A 20,983-nucleotide genomic window follows, 5' to 3' on the forward strand; every position below is an offset into this window, starting at 1 on the left:
TTAGCAGAGTTGAATCAAGATTTTACAAAATCAAGGTGAAACAGGAAGACAGGTCCAGATTACAAATAGTAAGAGAATTTTTTGAAATTTTAAAACTTATTTTAGAGAAGTATACTTTGTTACTGTACTAGCCAGAAAACTTTTAGTTTCTAGTGTTATAGATACTGTATTTGCAAATTTGCTGTTAAAATCAATTAGGTTATATTGGAAGTAATTTAAATAGTTCACCCTTATTTCTGTTGAGGTGTGCTATATATTATAATGGGCTCTTAAAACATTTTGATACTGTAGGAGGTCTTGGACTTGGAACTTTTGATAGCTGTCTAATTACTGAAGAAATGGCTTATGGATGTACAGGGGTTCAGACTGCTATTGAAGGAAATTCTCTGGGGGTAAGTTACCTAGAAAATGAATTGCTTAACTGAGCTGTTGTTAATGAAATAGTACTGCTAAGTTAGGTTAGCTGGTGGAACACAGTTTTCTTTAAAAAGGAACACAAGATTCTGCAGTGAAGCCTGGAGTTCTTTTCCATGAGTTGATCATTCTGGCTGTTGTCTTTAGTACTCGGAGTCCTAGCTGTCTCTGTGGGGAAACTGTACACTTTGGCTGTGGCTTCAGTGGCAATTCTTAGGTAAGGGCATTCAGGAGAAGGATTGGGATGGCTTGCTGCCACTGCTGGCAATGCTGAAATTTAATGAGTAATTCTTAGGACACCTGATCATATATACCATGTCATTTATTGTAAATTTAATTCTTTTTTGTTTGTTTGTTTATTTTTGGCTGCATTGGGTCTTCGTTGCTGCGTGCAGGCTTTCTCTAGTTGCGGCGAGTCGGGGATACTCTTCGTTGCAGTGCGCGGGCTTCTCATTGCGTGGCTTCTCTTGTTGCAGAGCACGGGCTCTAGGCGCGTGGGCTTAAGTAGTTGTGGTGCACGGGCTCAGTAGTTGTGACTCGCGGGCTCTAGAGCACAGAGTCAGTAGTTGTGGCACACGGGCTTAGTTGCTCCGCGGCATGTCGGATCTTCCTGGACCAGGGCTCGAACCCGTGTCCCCTGCATTGGCAGGCGGATTCTTAACCACTGTGCCACCAGGGAAGTCCGTGAATTTAATTCTCTACTTGTGCATCTTACTACAGTAGATTTTTATATACTATGTTACCAACAAGTCCTATATAACTTTGTTTTATGAAAATACGTGGATTAATAGATTTATATCCTCGTGGTTTTAGCTCTCTAACTTAGAGGCAGAATAAAGGCCAATTCTTTGGACTTACCCTTGGGGGAAAATAGTTCTCATGTTTTGAATTAAGTATTTCAATTTACATACCTAATTTTAAAATATCTTGCTTTTTTAATATCACTTTTCTTTGGTTGATAGCAAATGCCTGTTATTATTGCTGGAAATGATCAACAACAAAAGAAATATTTGGGGAGACTGACTGAAGAGCCAATGATGTGTGTGAGTATGTGTAGCTGCTGCTTTATTTCACATTTAAAGAAGTGAATAAGTGTGCTTTTTTTCCTTTTCAGTCTGTACGTATACACTGGGCTACAGCACATTAAGGCAAAAGCAACATGTTTAGGTACAATGATGTTTCTGGGATGCCAGAAAGTGTCATAAAATAATCCTCTTGCTTATTTCCAGAAGAAAGATACCTAATTATAATGTTTCTGGGATGCCAGAAAAGTACCATAACAATCCTCTAGCTTATTTCCAGGAGAGTAATAGCTACTTAATGGAGCACTCCGGAGCTCTAGAACTGAGCGGTTGTGTCAGGAAGTTCAGATGGAATACATGACAGTAGGTGTTTGAACTAGTAGTTTCTTGAACTAATAAGAAATTAATATGACTGAAAAGATAACAGTTTGTTTGTTGAATGACTGAGTGACTTCAGGAGGATATTTATAGATTTTATTTAATTTTCTGAGAACTACTCAACAGATTTTTAAATTGGAATTTATTTTGGCCATGCCGTGCAGCATGCGGGATCTTAGTTCCCCAACCGGGGATCAAATCTGTGCCCCTTGCAGTGGAAGCGCAGAGTCTTAACCACTGGACTGCCAGGGAAGTCCCTAAATTGGATTTTTTTATGAAAGATATTCTTATACATTTTACACACATGCATGCTGCAGTTCTATTCTGAAAGTGACTTTACATAGGATTTTTCTTTCTTTTGGTTATTAGTCAAACAGATTTCAGTCTAGGGTGTGATTATGATACCAAAATATAGTAAGTTGTTATCATTTTGAGCTAACTGTGAGAATTGGTCTGAAAGAGTACAAAGTAGTATTTGAAAATAAATGTTTTTTATTTATTTCAGGTACCTAAATTTCAGGTAAACTAATGAAGACATTTATATGTATTTCCTACTTAGTTGTCAATTTGTTTCAACAGGTGAGAGTTACTTAGTAGGCTAATTCTCAATATTGTCTAAGAATTGTGTGAAACATCCAGATTCTTTTCTTATAATGTATATAATATTAGAAATAGGCTAAAAAATTGTAGCATAGAGATGCTTTGGAGAACCTAACTTATACACTGATATGAATATTTGTAATTATCTTACTGTTTATAAATAGGTATTTCTAAAATATCAGAGTCTTTAAAAGTAGTTCAAGTATTTTAGTCTGTATGTGTCCCTAGGTCTGAAGTGGGTCTCTTGTAGACAGCATATATACGGGTCTTGTTTTTGTATCCATTCAGCCAGTCTGTGTCTTTTGGTGGGAGCATTTAATCCATTTACATTTAAGGTAATTATCGATATGTATGTTCCTATTCCCATTTTCTTAAATGTTTTGGGTTTGTTATTGTAGGTGTTTTCCTTCTCTTGTGTTTCTTGCCTAGAGAAGTTCCTTTAGCATTTGTTGTAAAGCTGGTTTGGTGGTGCTGAACTCTCTCAGCTTTTGCTTGTCTGTTAAAGGTTTTAATTTCTCCATCACATCTGAATGAGATCCTTGCTGGGTAGAGTAATCTTGGTTGTAGGTTTTTCTCCTTCATGACTTTAAGTATATCCTGCCACTCCCTTCTGGCTTGCAGAGTTTCTGCTGAAAGATCAGCTGTTAACCTTATGGGGATTCCCTTGTGTGTTATTTGTTGTTTTTCCCTTCCTGCTTTTAATATGTTTTCTTTATATTTAATTTTTGATGGGTTGATTAATATGTGTCTTGGTGTGTTTCTCCTTGGATTTATCCTGTATGGGACTCTCTGTGCTTCCAGGACTTGATTAACTATTTCCTTTCCCATATTAGGGAAGTTTTCAACTATAATCTCTTCAAATATTTTCTCAGTCCCTTTCTTTTTCTCTTCTTCTTCTGGGACCCCTATAATTTGAATGTTGGTGCGTTTAATGTTGTCCCAGAGGTCTCTGAGACTGTCCTCAGTTCTTTTCATTCTTTTTTCTTTATTCTGCTCTGCAGTAGTTATTTCCACTATTTTATCTTCCAGGTCACTTACCCGTTCTTCTGCCTCAGTTATTCTGCTATTGATCCCTTCTAGAGTATTTTTAATTTCATTTATTGTGTTTTTCATCGTTGCTTGGTTCCTCTTTAGTTCTTCTACATCCTTGTTAAATGTTTCTTGCATTTTGTCTATTCTATTTCCAAGATTTTGGATCATCTTTACTATCATTACTCTGAATTCTTTTTCAGGTAGACTACCTATTTCCTCTTCATTTGTTAGGTCGGGTGTGTTTTGACCCTGCTCCTTCATCTGCTGTGTGTTTTGCTGTCGTCTCATTTTGCTTATCTTACTGTGTTTGGGGTCTCCTTTTCACAGGCTGCAGGTTCGTAGTTCCCATTGTTTTTGGTATCTGTCCCCAGTGGCTAAGGTTGGTTCAGTGGGTTGTGTAGGCTTCCTGGTGGAGGGGACTAGTGCCTGTGTTCTGGTGGATGAGGCTGGATCTTGTCTTTCTGGTGGGCACATCCACGTCTGGTGGTGTGATTTGGGGTGTCTGTTGCCTTATTGTGATTTTAGGCAGCCTCTCTGCTAATGGATGGGGCTGTGTTCCTGTCTTGCTAGTTGTTTGGCATAGGGTGTCCAGCACTGTAGTGTAGCTTGCTGGTCGTTGAGTGAAGCTGGGTCTTGATGTTGAGATGGAGATCTCTGAGAGATTTTCGCCATTTGGTATTACTTGGAGCTGGGAGGTCTCTTGTGGACCAGTGTCCTGAAGTTGGCTCTCCCACCTCAGAGGCACAGCCCTGATGCCTGGCTGGAGCACCAAGAGCCTTTCATCCACATGGCTCAGGTTAAAAGGGAGAAAAAATAGAAAGAAAGAAAGAGGATAAAATAAAATAAAATAAAATAAAGCTATTATAATAAAAAATAAGAAAAAAATTATTAAGAAAAAAATTTTTTTAATTTTTAAAAATAAATTTATTAATTTTTTATAATAAAAAGTAAGAAAAAAATTAAGAAAAAAATTTATTAAGAACAAAAAATTTTAAATTTTTTATAATAAAAAAATAAGAAAAAAATTATTTTAATTTTTTAAAATAAAAAATAAGGAAAAAATTATTATGAAAAAATTTATTAAGAAAAAAAATGTTTTTTTAGTTAAAAAAAAAAAAAAAAGGAAACGGACAGACCGAACCCTAGGACAAATGGTGAAAGCAAAGCTATACAGACTAACTCTCACCCAGAAGCATACACGTATACACTCACAAACAAAGGAAAAGGGGAGAAATTAATATATCCTGCTCCCAAAGTCCACCTCCTGAATTTGGGATGATTCGTTGTCTATTCAGGTATTCAACAGATGCAGGTACATCAAGTTGTTTGTGGAGTTTTAGTCCGCTGCTTCTGAGGCTGCTGGGAGAGATTTCCCTTTCTCTTCTTTGTTCGCACAGCTCCTGGGGTTCAGCTTTGGATTTGGACCTGCCTCTGCATGCAGGTCGCCTGAGGGCATCTGTTCCCCGCCCAGACAGGACGGGGTTAAAGGAGCAGCTGCTTCGGGGGCTCTGGCTCACTCAGGCCGGGGGGAGGGAGGGGTATGGATGCGGGGCGAGCCTGCGGCGGCAGAGGCCAGCATGACGTTGCAGCAGCCTGAGGCGCGCCGTGCGTTCTCCCGGGGAAGTTGTCCCTGTATCACGTGACCCTGGCAGTGGCTGGCTGCACAGGCTCCCGGGAGGGGCGGTGTGGATAGTGACCTGTGCTCGCACACAGGCTTCTTGGTGGCAGCAGCAGCAGCCTTAGCATCTCATGCCCATCTCTGGGGTCCGCGCTGATAGCCGCGGCTCGCGCCTGCCTCTGGAGCTTGTTTAGGCGGCGCTCTGAATCCCCTCTCCTTGCACACCGCGAAACAAAAGGCAAGAAAAAGTCTCTTGCCTGTTCGGCAGCTGCAGACTTTTTCCCGGACTCCCTCCCGGCTAGCTGTGGTGCGCTAACCCCTTCAGGCTGTGTTCACGCCGCCAACCCCAGTCCTCTCCCTGGGATCCCGAAGCCCGAGCCTCAGCTCCCAGCCCCCGCCCGCCCCGGCGGGTGAGCAGACAAGCCTCTTGGGCTGGTGAGTGCTGCTCGGCACTGATCCTCTGTGCAGGAATCTCTCCGCTTTGCCCTCCGCACCCCTGTTGCTGCGCTCTTCTCTGTGGCTCCGAAGCACCCCCCTCTGCCACCTGCAGTCTCCGCCCGCGAACGGGCTTCCTAGTGTGTGGAAACCTTTCCTCCTTCACAGCTCCCTCCCACTGGTGCAGGTCCCGTCCCTATTCTTTTGTCTCTGTTATTTCTTTTTTCTTTTGTCCTACCCAAGTACGTGGGGAGTTTCTTGCCTTTTGGGAGGTCTGACGTCTTTTGCCAGCGTTCAGTGGGTGTTCTGTAGGAGCAGTTCCACGTGTAGATATATTTCTAATGTATCTGTGGGAAGGAAGGTGATCTCCGGGTCTTACTCTTCCGCCATCTTGCCCAGACCCCCAGTTCAAGTATTTTAAACATTTCTTTGGCAGTTTTGTTACTAATATCTTAAGTATATGTAAAAATGCATTCACTCTAGTCCCTAAATTATTCTAACTTCTGAATTAATAAAGGTTTACTGTATATTTTCCCCCTTCTAGTGCATAATATTACTCAAATATGTATCTAGTGCAATTGATGTACTCAAAATATGAAGCCAAGGGTGAAAATGAAAATAGTCAATAGGTATATTAATGAAAAATATTGATTAATTTCTACTGAGAGTCAGTTAACTCTCAATAATATTTATAAAATTATACTACATATAATGTGATTTATTTAAACTTTTTAGAATTAACATTTTAAAAACTTTCAGATTGTAAAAATAGTATAGAAGATTTAGAAGGGTATGAAGAAGAACAAAAACATCTGTAATCCCTCAGATATGAAGTTAACTGGTATAACTGTCTTATTGTATACTCTATTAGATTTTTAATACATATAGATGTATTTTTCACTATTAAGGTCATATTATATATGCAGTTTTACATCCTTTTTAACATAACGAGCATTTTCTTATGCTCTACTTCTTTTTAAATACTGTGATATTTATGACTACATAATATGCTATTTAATTGATGTAGTATAAATTATTTCACTATTCCCTATTGTTGAATATTTAAATTCCTTAGATTTTTGCTTTTAAAAATAATGTTGGACTTCCCTGGTGGCGCAGTGGTTAGGAATCCGCCTGCCAATGCAGGGGACATGGGTTCTAGCCCTGGTCCGGGAAGATTCCACATGCTGCGGTACAACTAAGCCCGTGCACCACAACTACTGAACCTGCGCTCTAGAGCCCACGACCCAACTACTGGTCCCGTGCACCACAACTACTGAAGCCCATGTGTCTAGCCCGTGCTCCACAGCAAGAGAAGCCACCACGATGAGAAGCCCATGCACCACAACGAAAAGTAGCCCCTCCTTGACGCAACTAGAGAAAAGCCCGCACGTAGCAGCAAAGACCCAACGCAGCCAAAAATAAATAAATAAATAAAATAATTTATTAAAAAAAAAAAATAATGTCATGGTAGGGGACTTCCCTGGTGGTCCAGTGGTAAAGAATCCACCTTACAATGCAGGGGACGTGGGTTCGATCCCTGGTCAGGGAACTAAGACCCCACGTGCCGCAGGGCAACTGAGCCCGTGCGACATAACTACTGAGCTCGTGTGCCTCAACTAGAGAGCCTGCATGCTGCAAACTACAGAGCCCATGTGCTCTGGAACCCACGTGCCTCAACGACAGAGCCCAGACGTCCTGGGGCCTGTGCCCCACAACTAGAGAAGAGAAAACCTTCATGCCACAAGAGAGAAGCCCGTGTGCCACAATGAAAGATCCCACATGCCTCAACAAAGATCCCACATACCACAACTAAGACCTGACACAGCCAATTAAAAAAAAAAATAATAATAATAATAATAATAATAATAATGTCATGGTAAAAATTGATACAGAAAAAGATGATAAGTTTTTGGATTTAATTTACAGTTACAGTGTTAGTGCATGTTCATAAGACTTAATCTGTTACCAGATCATGTGATCAGTTATACTCTTGCTGAGGAAAGTGAGTACAGAAATAAATCAGGGTGATACTATAATTATTTTTTAATACCACTTAGTGCAAAAACATTTTCTAAAAATCAAAACTAATTGTATTATTGCATATATATTACACATATAGTATTAAAATATCAATAATAAGTTAGAAACCATATTTCTTTTTCAAAGATTGGATTAAATCTTTTAAAAAGTATATACCTAAAATATATGCAGTATTAGACAACCAGAAACAAGTATTAGACTACTAGGACAAGCTTGTTATGGGCAAGACATTCAGTAAACTTACTTGTCCAAACATGGTCTAAGAACTCAGAAGTGTCTGAAAAAGCGTAACAATGGTAAAGAAAACTCTTGTCATAAAACCATGTGTTTCCAGTAGAACTGAGAAGTAGCTGAAATGTAGCTGAACACTGAACTTGGGGTCCCAAGACCTGGCTTCAAGCCATATAATAGCAATATGATCTTATATAGTTACTTAGCCTCAAAGTCTCTCCTGTATTTTCTTCTGTATTGTTATACACACCTATTTTGGTCATATAACATCTAAAAAGGATATAGTAAAGATAAAACAAAATGCTTATGTTTTTATAAGAATATCTTCACATAGTGTCCCTTTTGCAAAAATATAGTAGAGAAATTTCTTTCATACCTAATGGCCAGGGGATACTTTGTTTTTCTTTAACTGCCATTCATTCATCCATTCATCTACTCAATATCTGAATTCCCTGCTATATGCCAGACTTCAGCTTATGGGCAGTTTACACTTGTAACTACAGTGTAGTATTTTTATTGTTTTGGTAAGTAGGAAGCACAGAGCCAATTTTATAGTCCTCCATTAGTAATTATTTGAACCTCGAAGCATGTGTTGTAGTATATTATTCTTTCCGGTTTATCTTTATTTTCACTTCGTTCCTGATTTTTTAAAAAACATGCGTTATATGAACTACCTCCAGTCACTTTAGAGTGTAAGGCAAAAAAGAAAAAATTAGTAGAGAATGAATGCAAAATTGTTTAGTAAACTATACAAAGATAAGGTGGTGGTATCATCACTAATAAAGAAAAGTATAATGTTCTACTCATTCTTTTAAATATTTGAATACTGTGTACCAGGTGGACTTGGAATAAAACAGTGAATAAAACTGGGCTCCTGGGACTTCCCTGGTAACACAGTGGTTAAGAATCTGCCTGCCAATGCAGGGGACACGGGTTTGAGCCCTGGTCCGGGAAGATCCCGCATGCCGCAGAGCAGCTAAGCCTGTGTGCCACAACTACTGAGCCCGCGTGCCACAACTACTGCAGCCCATGTGCCTAGGGCCTGTGCTCTGCAAGAAAGAGAAGCCACCGCAATGAGAAGCCCGCACACCGCAACCAAGAGTAGCCCCCGCTCGCTGCAACTGGAGGAAGCCCGTGCACAGCAACGAAGACCCAATGCAGCGTGCCCCCCCAAAAAAATAAATCAAAAAAAACCCCACCAGGACTGGGTTCCTGCTCATAAGTTAACAATCTGGTAGACCCTTAGATCCTTACCCAAAATGTATTATTCATAGAATTATAGAATTCATAGAATTTTGCAAATTAAGTAAATAATAAATTCTTCATAAATAAATAATTATGCATAAAAGAATTTTACTAATTTGCTTGACTTAAGAGAACAAGTTGCACTGGAAACAAAAGTGGCTTCTGCTGAAGGAGCATTATAAAATTAATTTTACTTACTAGGAAACAAATAAGACAAGAACAACTCTGAAGAACCAGCCATTTTGCATAGAAACACACAAACTCATACACTTCATAAGTTCTAAAAACTATGCCCTGGGCTTCACTGGTGGCACATTGGTTAAGAATCCACCTGCCAACGCAGGGGACAGGAGTTTGAGCCGTGGTCCGGGAAGATCCCACATGCTGTGGAACAATTAAGCCCGTGTGCCACAACTACTGAGCCTGCGCTCTCGAGCCTGCGAGCCACAACTACTGAAGCCCTCGTGCCTAGAGCCTGTGCTCCGCAACAAGAGAAGCCACCGCAATGAGAAGCCCGCGCACTGCAGTGAAGAGTAGCCCCCGTTCGCGGCAACTAGAGAAAGCCCGCGTGCAGCAACAAAGACCCAACACAGCCAAAAATAAGTAAAAATAAAATAAATTTATGAAAAAGTTTAAAAAAATAAAAACTATGCCTTATTATAAAACAGAGGAATGTCTAATAGCATATTTCAGAGGAAAAGGATTCCCAAAGTTACTTAAAATAAAATTTTGGTAAAGAGTCATCTTTTCTGGACAGTTCATTTGTATAATACTTTTTTTTGTTGTGATGCTGAAAACATCTTTGAGCATCTAGGTAGAAGAGTAATGCAGTTAACCTACATGACACCTGAATCTCCTCTATAGCACACCTGTGAAAAGGCCATCTAGCTCATGTTTTCATGTCTAGGAGTCTCAACTTCCTGAAGCAGCTCCATTTGGGAGTGTCCCTGACTGTTAGAAAGCTCTTCTAGATTGCATGCTCCTGAGGGAAAGGATTGTGTCATTTCCTTTTATAATTTCACCACCTGATACCGTAATAGGTGTTCAATAAGTTTGAATAATTTCACACTAGTTTTCTCCTATCAATTCAAATTCTCTCCCTTGGCTCTATAGCCCTTCAGGTATTTTAATATGGCTGTCATGTGGGTCTTACCTTTTCTAAGCAAATTAGCCCCAATTTTTTCATCTTTTCTTCATACAACACAGTAAAGTCCCACCGCCTTCTTAGTAATCACTGACTCAAAAATATTATTATAGAGCTAAATATAGTACTCTAGGATGGTCTGATGAGTACAGAGGAGCATGGTTCCATCACTCTTATTTTAGATGCTTTTTTTTTTTTAATATCCCCTCCTGGCCTTGCCCCCACCGCCCACCTTCATTTTAAACTGGAGCTGATTCAAACCTGCTGCTCTTGGAAATAGGCCATTGGTATAGTCTCCAACAGAAAGGTGATCTGCGAGGGGATGTGAGTGTGAGAGAGCAGGGCAATCAGAAAGAATGAGAAAATGAGACAAGGGAATGGAAAAGGTGAATAAACAGAGGACGATGAAGGAGGGAGAAAGACTGAAAGATTAAAATGTTGGGCTCAGTGGGGAGCTTGAAGAGAAGGGAGTTGCTGAAAGCCTCGAGTTGGAGCAAGTCCAGAGCTGATCCTTCTGGGCCCTGTTCTCTCTCACAGATCCAGAGGGTTGCAATAAAGATGCGTCTCTTTGAGATTTTCCAGGTCTCTTTCCCATAAATCTGTATTTTCTTCTTAATTAAGGTCTTCTGGACCAAAGGTGTCATCCAAGAATTGTGTAAGGAACACAAAGATAGGAAGAGGTAGATACTATTCTTTTGTAAATATAGCTTATAGCATTAGCACTGTTGATTTACATAAAGCTTACTCTTGACTTAAATTGTCAAATCAGTCTCCGCATCTCGTGTTAAGTTTTGGTATATTCACTGAGTAGTCTATTAAGTCTCCAGTTCCAGCCCTTATCTCTCCCCTGACCTTTACCCTCCTATATGAACTTATCTATTAGACATTTTTTCCTAGCTAGACTCAAATATCTTAAGCGAAATGTGTCCCAAACCAAATTATTTTCTTCCCACCCTATAGTACTGCTTCTCTTCAAGATTATCCCTAATTGGAAGCTTCCTAAACTAAAAAATTGAGTCATCATAACATCCTCTTTAGCTCCCCAACATCCTGTTTAGTCATTGTGTCCTGTGGATTTCACACCACAATTCTAAACTTCATCGTCTTTTCTTGCCTTATCTTGCTTCTTAGTTTAAGCTTTCTTTCTTGCATAATTTGTGTCCCTAACTCCAGTCTTATGTAGGTATTTATGCCACTTACTAGATCTGTGAACTTGGGAAAATTACTTAACCTCACTGTCTCAGTTTCCTTATTTATAAAATGTAGATACCTAGCACCTGTGTCATAAGGATTATTGTGAGGTTTAAATGAGTCAAGTACTTAGAACAGCACCTGGAAGATAGTAAAAAGTTATTATTATTATCTTCCCTTAAATCTGTCCTTTATACTTCTGTAATAATAAACTATCTAAAACGTAAATCTATCACTTTCCTGCATTTACAAAAACATTGTGTTTCCATTTCATCAATAGCAGTGGTATCTAATATATTTTTTTTTTAGTTTGTGTACCCATTTTAGAATCTGACATCCTCAGAAAAATGCATATATATTCCTCACTTTTGCACACTAGGCTGCTCTGGATTTCCCTGAAGCCCAGGTTTTGTGGCACAATAGCAAGTGTTTGATAAACTTTTGTTGAATGCATAAAAGTCTGCTCTCCTTAGCATGGCATACACCTCAGCCTCCAGGACCAGGTCCTGCCTGCCTTTTTAGCCTCTTTTCATGGCTTTCAGTTTCATACTTTACATTCCAGTACTGAACTGCTAGTACTTTGCCTTGTACAACTGCTGTTTCATTCTTCCATGCCTAGATCTGCTTGCCTCACTTATTTGTCCTTCAAGACTTACCTCCTTCAACGAGTATTACTTATTATTCTTCATCTTCCTTACCACTCATCACCTCCCACCCCCTACAGGTCTAAGTAGTCATTTCTAATGTCCCTATGTACCCTTAATACTTGGAATTAAAATTAACTGTTAAGGTTTCTCCCTTTGGACTATAAGTACCTTAAGGGTAAGGAACTTGTGTCTAGGCCTTGTATTCCCAGTACCTGTCACTCAGTAAACTTGAATGAACTTCAGCTACCCATTGCTTGCCTTCCACCACTCCCTTTATCCATTCTGCTTACATCTTGTCACACATCTGTTGAAGAGCCTTAAGAGGCTCCCCTTTTTCCACCAGATAAAATTTCAACTTCTTAGTGTAATATAAAGTGTTCTTTGTCATCTGTTCCCTTCCTTTCTTTTCAGACTAATTTCTACCATTCCCTTACATGCACAGAGTATAGATGTTACAGAATCCGGTACTTTTGTATCACAAACACTGGGTAACCCTGCTTCTTATCTTGGTATCATTCCATATGTATTACTTCTTCCTGGAATACACATTCCCCCTTTTCCTTACCCCCTAAGAATTCCTTTTCCTTTTTGAGACTTAATTTAAGCATCACCTCTGGGAAGCTTTCTGACACCTTAAAGCTAAGACAGTATCTTAAGCCCATTGTGTGTGACTTTAATATTTAGATATATAATTACAATATAATATTCATCTCCACTGCTACATTGTAAAAATCTTGAAGATAGGATGTCTTTCATCTCTGGCTTTTCCATCTCCTCCTTCACAACCTGGTAAATGGTAGATACTACTAAATAAATGTTTGGATGAATGAGTTTGTGTGAAATTTACTTAACTTGGTTGAAGATACCTAACATTGTAATTTCTGATATGGTTTATTGGTATCCTACATCTAGTTTTAAATTACGTATTAAATGTTTTTACATTTGAGCAGTTTGATTCTGTAAGAACATTTTATTGTTAAGTATTTTAAAGTATTTAATGTACTGACTTAAAAAATAAAATACCCTCCGGGTTCTAAATGTTCATAATTTAATAATTAACATGTAATTATTTTCTCTTGTTTCCGTATATTCAAGGCCTACTGTGTAACAGAACCTGGAGCAGGCTCTGATGTAGCTGCTATAAAGACCAAAGCAGAAAAAAAAGGAGATGAGTATATTATTAATGGTCAGAAGATGTGGATAACCAATGGAGGAAAAGCTAATTGGTATGTTATTTAAAACCTCTCTATATTGATTCTTAAATGCTTTATATTCAGAATTTCCCCCTCTCTCCTTCCTTTATTATTAAACCACCACAATTAAGACAAGTTTTATTCATGGAACTGGAGGGTCCATAAAGGATTATAAATAGTTCAGTGATTTTCACAAACTATTCTTAAGTCCTGAACTATTTCTTCAAATTGTATCAGAAGTTTAATTTGTAAAATAAAATAAAACAAAAACACCTGCTCTGGTTGAATCTGATTAGGAAAGCTAGAGTTCCCTCTGCTTGGCTTACTATCCCCACTCTCCCTAGCCCGTACCAGCACCTCCTTGGAACCATTCCCCTCAGACTCTGAGGAAAAAGGAAAGCCATTGGTATAGCACATTTCTCTGCTTCTGAGCAATAAGTTTAGAGAGGACAGAATTTTACTTTAATAAAATCTAAAAGGTCCAAATATATAGGTCCAAAAATAATGACATGAAGTTCAACAAAGGGTCATAAAATCCCTTGTATTACTATAAAATGTTGAAGGAAAACATTTAATAGCATTATTTGTGGAAAAAAGATGAAGAAAGGTTCTATAGGAATCAACAGTGTGATGTATCTGCCTTTAAGAAGCGAATGTAATTTCTTGCTGAAGTAATAGAAGTATAACATCAAACAAGCAGGAAAAAAATGGTAACAGTTCTGGGCAACACTTTTTAAGACATGCATTGACAAAATGAAATAAATTCAGAAGCAAGTAAATGTCCTTCATTAGGGTGAGCACAGCAAACATGTCCTATGAAGAGTAAAGGAATTAGATTTGGTTGTGTAGGAAGAATTTAAAAAATTTTTAAATAATGTCTCATACATGGAAGAGTAGGCTTGTATGTTTGCTTCAGAAAGTCAGTTTAGAATAAATGTGAAAGTGAGAAAAATGTAGAGTATAGCTCAACATAAAGACAAGAATTTCAACAACAGTTCTATCTAGTGTGTGTTAAGTGGTCATGGGAAAAATGTATTTACTCATCACTACAAGTATATAAATAGAAACTTACAGAAGAAGGACCTTCTGGTGATTGGTATAATGAACTAAAAATGGGCTATCTTTCCTTGTCTGCAAAAATTCTGCTTCAGTATATATGTGTGCTCTTCGGTGCTATTTTTTGGCAAGAAAAGCATTATTCCTGAGAGTGAGTTTACTGTTTATTTTAAATATATCAATCACTTTATGAGTGCTCAGTATTATGGAGTGCTATATCATTATCTTTAAGTAAGTTATCATAATATCAGCAAGTAATAAAAAAGTGAAGAAACGGTTAAAATGTTAACAGGTTGAGGGAAATCCAGCAATGCAAGTAGAAGCTTTCACAATTTTAAGAATTAAGTACAGCGCATCATGTAGTAAGACAAAGTAGGTAATATATGAAACTAGAAAACAATTTTTACTATTTTTTAAACTATTAAGTAAAACTGTAGAGTAGATGATAGTTTATTAGTTTTAAGCATAGAAAATAAAATAGTTGTTTAAGAAATTAAAAAAAAATTCTCCTTTACCAGGCTATTTAGAACATAGGTTACATGGATATTTGGATGTTTTGCCTTTTTTCCTCATGTTTTATTTTTAAATCTTCCTGGGAAGAATTCTTTCTGGAGAGAAAACCCAGGAGATATTCATAATAATTCAGCTGCAACAGAAACTCTGATTTTGCTGCATGAAGAGGACAGTAGTCAGAACATAGGGGTCACTATCTCATTTCTTTTCACAGGCAGCCCCATTTACCCATCGTTTCCAGATAACTTGTCCCTTAAATACTTAAACTAGTTTTGGGAAAGGAAAAGTGACAGTTCCAACACACACATACTTTATTTTACGTTATCTTGATACAAGGAATTTTTACTTGTCAATCAAACTACAAAAAAAAAAGTTAGATACCATATTAGTTAAGAAGTAAATGTGGGGTGAAATACTAGCTCTGCCATGTTGTAAGTATGTGACCTGGGTGAGCTTTTAAACCTCTCTGATTCTTCATTTCTTCATCTATAAAATGGGGGTAATAATAATTGGGATTCTTGGGAGGATTAACTGAGATGGGAGTCACCATATGTTATCTGCTGATACCATTATCTATCATCATGTATGTATATGTGTATTAGGTATTTTTTATTGGCTCGTTCTGATCTGGATCCTAAGGCTCCTGCTAGTAAAGCCTTTACTGGATTTATTGTGGAAGCAGACACCACAGGAGTACAGGTTGGAAGAAAGGTAAAGTGTGTATTTATCAGTGATTAAGGCCTCCAATATTATTTTAACTATAAATTTCAAAATTACTAATTTCAGTTTCCTTTATTGAAAACATTTTGGTTGTATTAAGTTGCAATAAAAATAAATCTACTTTTGATATTATTGGATGAAATAGTCCTTGCTAAAGATTTTTAAGTTGAGAATAGTCATGTCAAGTAATTATTTGAAAGAGTAGCCATTCTTGGTGCCAGTCTATGGAGAATGCCAATAACAGCTGTGAGGGATAATGAAGCAGAAATCAAACTATCATTTGTATGGCCTGCCCAATAATAGAGTTTTAGATATTTCAAAACACTTTCCCATTCTTTTTCTTTGCTCACAGCAACCTTTCATGTAGGATAAGTGACATTATGCCCATTTTATGGATTAAAACAATGTGACATAAGTTGATTACCCAAGTTCATACAACAGTAAGAGAAAAATCTGTTCCTGAGAAAGTGTAGAAATGGCAAAGAGCCTTGAATGTGGGAAGGCAAGAAAAATTTTATTTGAACAAGAAAAGGTAATTTAACATATTTGAAAAGAATAGTAACATGGGGGACTTCCCCAGTGGCACAGTGCTTAAGAATCCACCTGCCAATGCAGGAGACATGGGTTCAATCCCTGGTCCACGAAGATCCCACGTGCCACAGAGCAACTAAGCCCGTGTGCCACAACTACTGAGCCTGTGCTCTAGAGCCCACGCACCAGAACTACTGAGCCCACGTGCTCTAGGGCCCGCGTGCCGCAACTACTGAGCCCACGTGCTGCACCTACTGAAGCCGGTGTGCCTAGAGCCCATGCTGCACAACAAGAGAAGCCACTGCAATGAGAAGCCTATGCACCACAACGAAGAGTAGCCCCTGCTCGCTGCAACTAGAGAAAGTCTGCGTGCAGCAACGAAGACCCAACACAGCCAAAAATAAAAAATAATATATTAAAAAAAAAAAGAAAAGCATGGTAATCTGAATGCGTGGATATAATTTAGCAGTAGCATTTAAAGTAGATTAAAGAGAAAAGAGTTTAAAATTTAGTAAATCAAGAAGGAAAGAAATGGAGTCATTAAAGTAGTCCTAGTGAGAGCTAGGAAGCATGATTTAAGATTATAACTCTGAGAAAAGGAAGAGGAGATGCAGTTTTACAAATGTAAAACTCTTTTTTTTCAAAGTGAATTTGTAAAAAAGAAAACCTATTAATGACTAAATGATGTCTATATCTAAGGCAAAGGAGGGATTATGGAAGTTAATTAAGAGTTACATGGGGCTTCCCTGGTGGCGCAGTGGTTAAGAATCCGCCTGCCAATGCAGGGGACACGGGTTCGAGCCCTGGGCCGGGAAGATTCCACATGCCATGGAGCAACTAAGCCCGTGTGCCACAACTACTGAGCCTGTGCTCTAGAGCCCGCGAGCCACAACTACTGAGCCCATGTGCCACAACTACTGAGCCCATGTGCCACAACTACTGAAGCACACGTGCCTAGAGCCTGTGCTCCGCAACAAGAGAAGCCACCGCAATGAGAAGTCTGCGCACCGCAACAGAGTAGCCCCCGCTCGCGGCAACTAGAGAAAGCCCGCGTGCAGCAACAAAGACCCAACGCAGCCAAAAATAAATAAATAAAATAAATAAATTTATTAAAAAAAAAAAAAAGTTACATGAATTTTCTTCCAAATGGGTAAAGATTCAGATTATCTTGTCAGATATTAGACTAAGGGTGGCATAACCTGAACTGGAAAGGCTACTTTGAGTTGACCAAGTTATGCAAACTTCTAAACCAGTCATATGTATTTGTATGTTTTATTAAAAGCCATGAGAATCTCTCTTTTGTACCAAAGCCTCTTTAAAATGGAAGCATGTTGCTAAGGTATGTAAGAGGAGTACTTTCCCTTTTAGGCCGTAGAATGTTAAAAGTGGAAGATACCCTACACATTTTTTATGGTCTGTTTGCTGAACACTGAATCTGAAATCCAAGTGAAATGATTTACTCAAGGTTACATACTTAAGAGACAGAGTTGAGATCAGTGCTAACGTGTCCTAGAAACTTGCCCAGTGCAGTTTCCTACACTGTATTATTCTATACTTTCTTTTAAGATAGATATTAAAGATAGACTGCACTTTACAAATAAAACTATAATGAGATTATTGTGTATAACAAAATAGAAGTACTAAGAATGGTTGTGCTTCTTCCAAGCAATTGATTTGTTTTTATTTATGTTTTATTCATGTTTCCTATTTAGCGATGGTTGCTAGAAAACTCAGGGCCAAATTTATGGCCGTCTCTAGAAAACATAAAGGTCCTGACAGATTATATTTTATTACATAGTAAACCGACTTCTGATTTTATCTTGATATGTCTAGTCTCACTTTCCTTTTTCCCATTTTCTCACTTTAAAACAAATCTCTAATTCAATAAATATTTATTATTGAGTTCATACTGTATGCTAGGCATTATTCAAGGTATTGAGGATGCTGTATGGATCAAAACAGAAAAAATTAGATCCTGCCCTTGAGGATCTAATTTTCTAGTGAGAGAGATAGATAGTTATATTGTATATATTTAAATCTCCTTAAGTCTTTTTTGAAATTATCAGAATTTTACAAATTTGTGAAATCCGATGTTTTTCAAAATGTTTTGTGTTTTAGAAATTATATGGCTTGAGATGAGTCCAGGAAGCATTTTGGTTTTAAATGTTCTGGTGTTTGGGATGAGTCTGGGAAACAGGATACAGTAAAACTGTTTTCGTAAACAGTGTTTTCTCATTATGTCTGAGTGAGGGTCTAACGTATTAGAGTTTATCAATTTATAAAGACAAAGAGATGTTGTTTTTTTCTCAGTCAAACTATATATTACTGTCACTATTTTTTCAAGCCTGGAAGCAGATTATTAATATTAAATCAAGTAAATTAAAGAATTTGTTTACAGCTCTATGTTCCCATTGCCCCTGCTTCTCACACTGCTTATTAAAAATGAGATTAAATTGTTAAGATGGGTCACAATATCTGCAACTTCCTCTCAAATAATTCAGCAAATAATGCTAATAGTTATACACACCCACAAAACACAGAAATAAAGGAAATGTGCCAAAATTGGCAAATCTAGGTAAAGATGAGGTATTCATTTTACTACTCTTGCAATTCTTCTGTTGGTTTGAAAATTTTTTAAATGAAATGTTGAGGGGATATAGCTACCTTGGCAATTTCTTTTTTCATATATATATATTTTATTGAAGTGTAGTTGATTTATAATGTGTTAATTTCTGCTGTACAGAAAGGTGATTCAGTTATACATATATATATTCTTTTTCATATTCTTTTCCATTATGTTTTATCACAGGATATTGAATATAGTTCCCTGTGCTATACAGTAGGACCTTGTTGTTTATCCATCATATACATATATATGAGTTTGCATCTGCTAATCCCAAACTCCCAATCCTTCCCTCCCCCACCTCCACCCCCTCCTTGGCAACCACAAGTTTGTTCTCTATGTCTGTGAATCTGTTTCTGTTTCATAGATATGTTCATTTGTCATGTATTTTAGATTCCACATATAAGTGATACCATATTGTATTTGCCTTTCTGTTTCTGACTTACTTCACTTAGAATGATAATCTCTAGGTCCATCCATGTTACTGAAAATGGCATTATTTCATTCTTTTTTATGGCTGAGTAATATTCCTGTGTGTGTGTGTGTGTGTATAAAATACACACACACACACACACACACACACACACATCTTTATCCATTCATCTGTCAATGGACATTTAGGTTGTTTCCATGTCTTGGCTATTGTGAATAGTGCTGCTATTTACATAGGGGTACATGTATCTTTTCGAATTATAGTTTTGTCTGGGTATATGCCCAGGAGTGGAATTGCTGGATCATATGGTAACCCTGTTTTTTGTTTTTTGAGGAACCTCCATACTGTTTTCTGTAGTGGCTGCACCAATTTACATTCCCACCAACACCTCGTCTCCGATTCATTGGCCTGTCATGCAGCGAGCAGAGCGAGCTTGGACTCAGTAACAACTGTAGTCCAATAAAGCTATCTTTACAAAACGGGCATTGCAGGCCATAGTTTGTCCACCTCTGTTTAAGACAATTGCAGAAAAGTCATAAAACAGTGGTGAAGGCAAGAATACATGCTAGCTCAAAAAATGTTCCTTAATATATATTGTTTTCCTTATTAGGAATTAAATATGGGCCAGCGATGTTCAGATACAAGAGGAATTGTCTTTGAAGATGTGAGAGTACCTAAGGAAAATGTTTTAATTGGTGAGGGAGCTGGTTTCAAAATTGCAATGGGAGCTTTTGATAAAACCAGACCTCTAGTAAGTAATATGACTTAATAACCTTTATAGGATTTTTCATTTATTACATTGAGTAGTTTTAACACTGTATTCTTGGTCTGTATTTCTTTTTTAATATCTGCTTCTTTTATAAGGATGGAGGGATATTGTTTTTTGTTTGTTTTAGAATTCTTCAACACTCTTGCTGTTACAGAAGTTATTTTAGTAAATACAAAATTAGTATAGTTGTCCGATTTACAAAGAAGCATTTCACACTTAATCATTCCTGCTGATGTGTACTTATTCCTCTTCCCTCACTCATTAGGAGTATTCCCCCTGAGAAGCTTTCCCTTGTTAAACAGAAAGAATGACTTGTCTCTAGGCTATGATCCTGTGCCTTACAAATGCCTTCCATTAACCTTTAATTCATAAATAATATAAATTTAAATGCTTGCTATCTCCCCCACCCTTTATTGCCTTAAGGTATAGGTCAGCTTCTCTTTGTATAATCCTTAACTTAGATTTTAGGCAAATAGCCATTATACGTGTGTTTTAAAGACACTTTTGTTTTGTAAAATGTTAAAATACTAGGTAGCAGCTGGTGCTGTGGGACTAGCACAAAGAGCTTTGGATGAAGCTACCAAGTATGCCCTGGAGAGGAAAACTTTTGGAAAGCTGCTTGTAGAGGTAATTTTAATACTGTACTTGCTTTGTTCAAATGTAAAGACATTCATTTTCATCTAAATATTTGAAAATTATCTTTTAAGTACAAAATAATTTAGTTCTGCTTTGGTAGCAAGAAGATAATGTGAACTGTCAGGGTGGGTTTTAATTAATTAATTAATTAATTAATTAAAAATATTTATTTATTTGGTTGCGCTGGGTCTTCATTGTGGCAGGTGGGCTCCTTAGTTGCAGCAGGTGGGCTCCTTAGTTGTGGCATGCGGACTCTTAGTTGCGGCATGCATGTGGGATCTAGTTCCCAGACCAGGGATCCAACCCAGGCCCCCTGTATTGGGAGCGTGGAGTCTTAACCACTGTGCTACCAGGGAAGTCCCCAGGGTGGGTTTTAAGAATAGATTTTCTTTAGACTCTGCTACTAGCTATTGTCCACTTTGGGGATTCTGTTAATTAAGAAGAAAAAGAACAGCTAATATTTGAGTGCCTGTGGTGTACCTGACACTGTGCTACACATTTTAAATATA

At 37.8% G+C, this 20,983-nt stretch overlaps 1 protein-coding gene across 2 annotated transcripts in view; it reads left to right on the top strand.

Moving 5' to 3' along the window:
- ACADM (acyl-CoA dehydrogenase medium chain) overlaps positions 1-20,983 on the top strand; it is a 51,379-nt gene that overhangs the window by 12,755 nt on the left and 17,641 nt on the right. For both annotated transcript variants that reach the window (XM_068540118.1, XM_068540119.1), the window contains exons 5-10: positions 292-392; positions 1,377-1,457; positions 13,096-13,226; positions 15,365-15,473; positions 19,680-19,820; positions 20,370-20,465. In XM_068540118.1, the coding sequence (XP_068396219.1) occupies positions 292-392; positions 1,377-1,457; positions 13,096-13,226; positions 15,365-15,473; positions 19,680-19,820; positions 20,370-20,465 (659 nt within the window). The remainder of the gene's footprint in view (positions 1-291; positions 393-1,376; positions 1,458-13,095; positions 13,227-15,364; positions 15,474-19,679; positions 19,821-20,369; positions 20,466-20,983) is intronic.

Source organism: Eschrichtius robustus, chromosome 3, assembly GCF_028021215.1.
Source record: "Eschrichtius robustus isolate mEscRob2 chromosome 3, mEscRob2.pri, whole genome shotgun sequence".
NCBI lineage: Eukaryota > Metazoa > Chordata > Mammalia > Artiodactyla > Eschrichtiidae > Eschrichtius > Eschrichtius robustus.